The sequence below is a fragment of the Penaeus monodon genome, chromosome 23 (assembly GCF_015228065.2).
Source record: "Penaeus monodon isolate SGIC_2016 chromosome 23, NSTDA_Pmon_1, whole genome shotgun sequence".
In the NCBI taxonomy this organism is placed as follows: Eukaryota; Metazoa; Arthropoda; class Malacostraca; order Decapoda; family Penaeidae; genus Penaeus; species Penaeus monodon.
In genome coordinates, this window is record NC_051408.1 from 27647237 (window position 1) to 27648640 (window position 1404).

At 35.1% G+C, this 1404-nt stretch overlaps 1 protein-coding gene across 1 annotated transcript in view; it reads left to right on the plus strand.

The window, feature by feature from the left end:
• The window catches only part of LOC119587914 (dystrobrevin beta-like), a gene marked incomplete at its 5' end in the record, with an annotated part of 25424 nt that overhangs the window by 7175 nt on the left and 16845 nt on the right, over nt 1-1404 (plus strand). Inside the window, 3 exon segments of the mRNA XM_037936623.1 lie at nt 195-280; nt 804-955; nt 1107-1215. Of these exon segments, the coding sequence (XP_037792551.1) occupies nt 195-280; nt 804-955; nt 1107-1215 (347 nt within the window).

The window sequence follows — 1404 nt, forward strand, 5'->3', positions numbered from 1 at the left end:
ATTCTTCAGGAATATGTTTAGAATAATTTTCAATTGTCCATCTTCTCTTTGGATATGACTTAATAGTGTAGTCTTTGTAAGTATATGTTATCCAGATTGTTTTCAGTGCTACTCTTTTGTACAATGTATTACCAATCTATTACCCATTTGTGATATACCAGACAAACATGAGTGAAAAATTATTCCATTTTCAGGGAAAATGAGGGAAAGCTAAGAGTTTTTAGCGTAAAGGTAGCATTGGCAACACTGTGTAATAGCAAACCCCTCGACAAACTCAGGTGTAAGTACTCCTTTGTGTGTCCAGTGTTATACTGTGTTTATATGGAGAATGAAGTTTCATGTATCATATTTTAGTTGTAGCATTATTCTGTTATTGATAAGTTTTTCATGTTAGCTTAATTGTTTTTCAGTGTTTCTTTTGTTAAAAAGGAGTATTTTGCTTTGAAAACAGAATGAGAACTTTCCTCAATATGGTACAGACACAGTATTAATTTTGGGGGAAATATCTCAGGCTGTAACTGTATGATATTCTAGATGTTTTGTGCAGGATAAGGACTTGCTGTATATGTCAGTAATTAATAATCAATCATTTACTTTTTGGAAGATATAATGGATGTAATTACTGTTCCTCATCTCCTATCCTAAATAAACAGCAGTGTTTCAATTATCATAGTTTCAGTGACTGTTGCTCCCTTTATGGGCAGTTTTCTTATTTACCAAGAAAACACTTCAAAAATGATACTGGAATATACATTTTCATGCAAGTAGTAGCATACCCTTAATTGAAACTTGATTTTTTGCAGATGTGTTCTCTCAGATATCGGACAGCAATGGACATCTTGCACTTACGCGCTTTTCAGAGTATTTGCAGGAAGTCCTTGCTCTGCCTGCAGCTGTGTTTGAATCTCCGAGCTTTGCTTACTCTGACAATTTAGCAACACACATTTTTGATGGGGTAAGAACCTGAGACAGACAAGGTTATTGTAAATTTCAGATTTTTGAGAGATTTTAAGCTCATATTTATAAGTATCATCATTGGATGTGCTTTGATATCCCAAATTCTTTTTGGCTTGACTGAAGCTACATCTTTTGCACTTGATTGACAGGTGAAACGAATCAATGTTAACGACTTCTTAGAGGTGGTTCTTGAAGACCCTGGACCCGAATGTCTGGCTTGGCTGCCTCTCCTGCATCGTCTTGCAGCATCCGAGTCAGGTACAGAAATTGCTGACAGGAATTGTTGCTACTTTTATCTAGCTCAGGGACAGGCCTTTGTCATGACAGTTTGCTGTACTTCTTCTCCCATTCTACAAGATATGACAATAGTTTTTTTTTTTTTTATCAGTTTTCTTTGCCAGTTTCTTGTTACAAACTATTTTTTTGCTCTAGTTTTATTATCAGTAA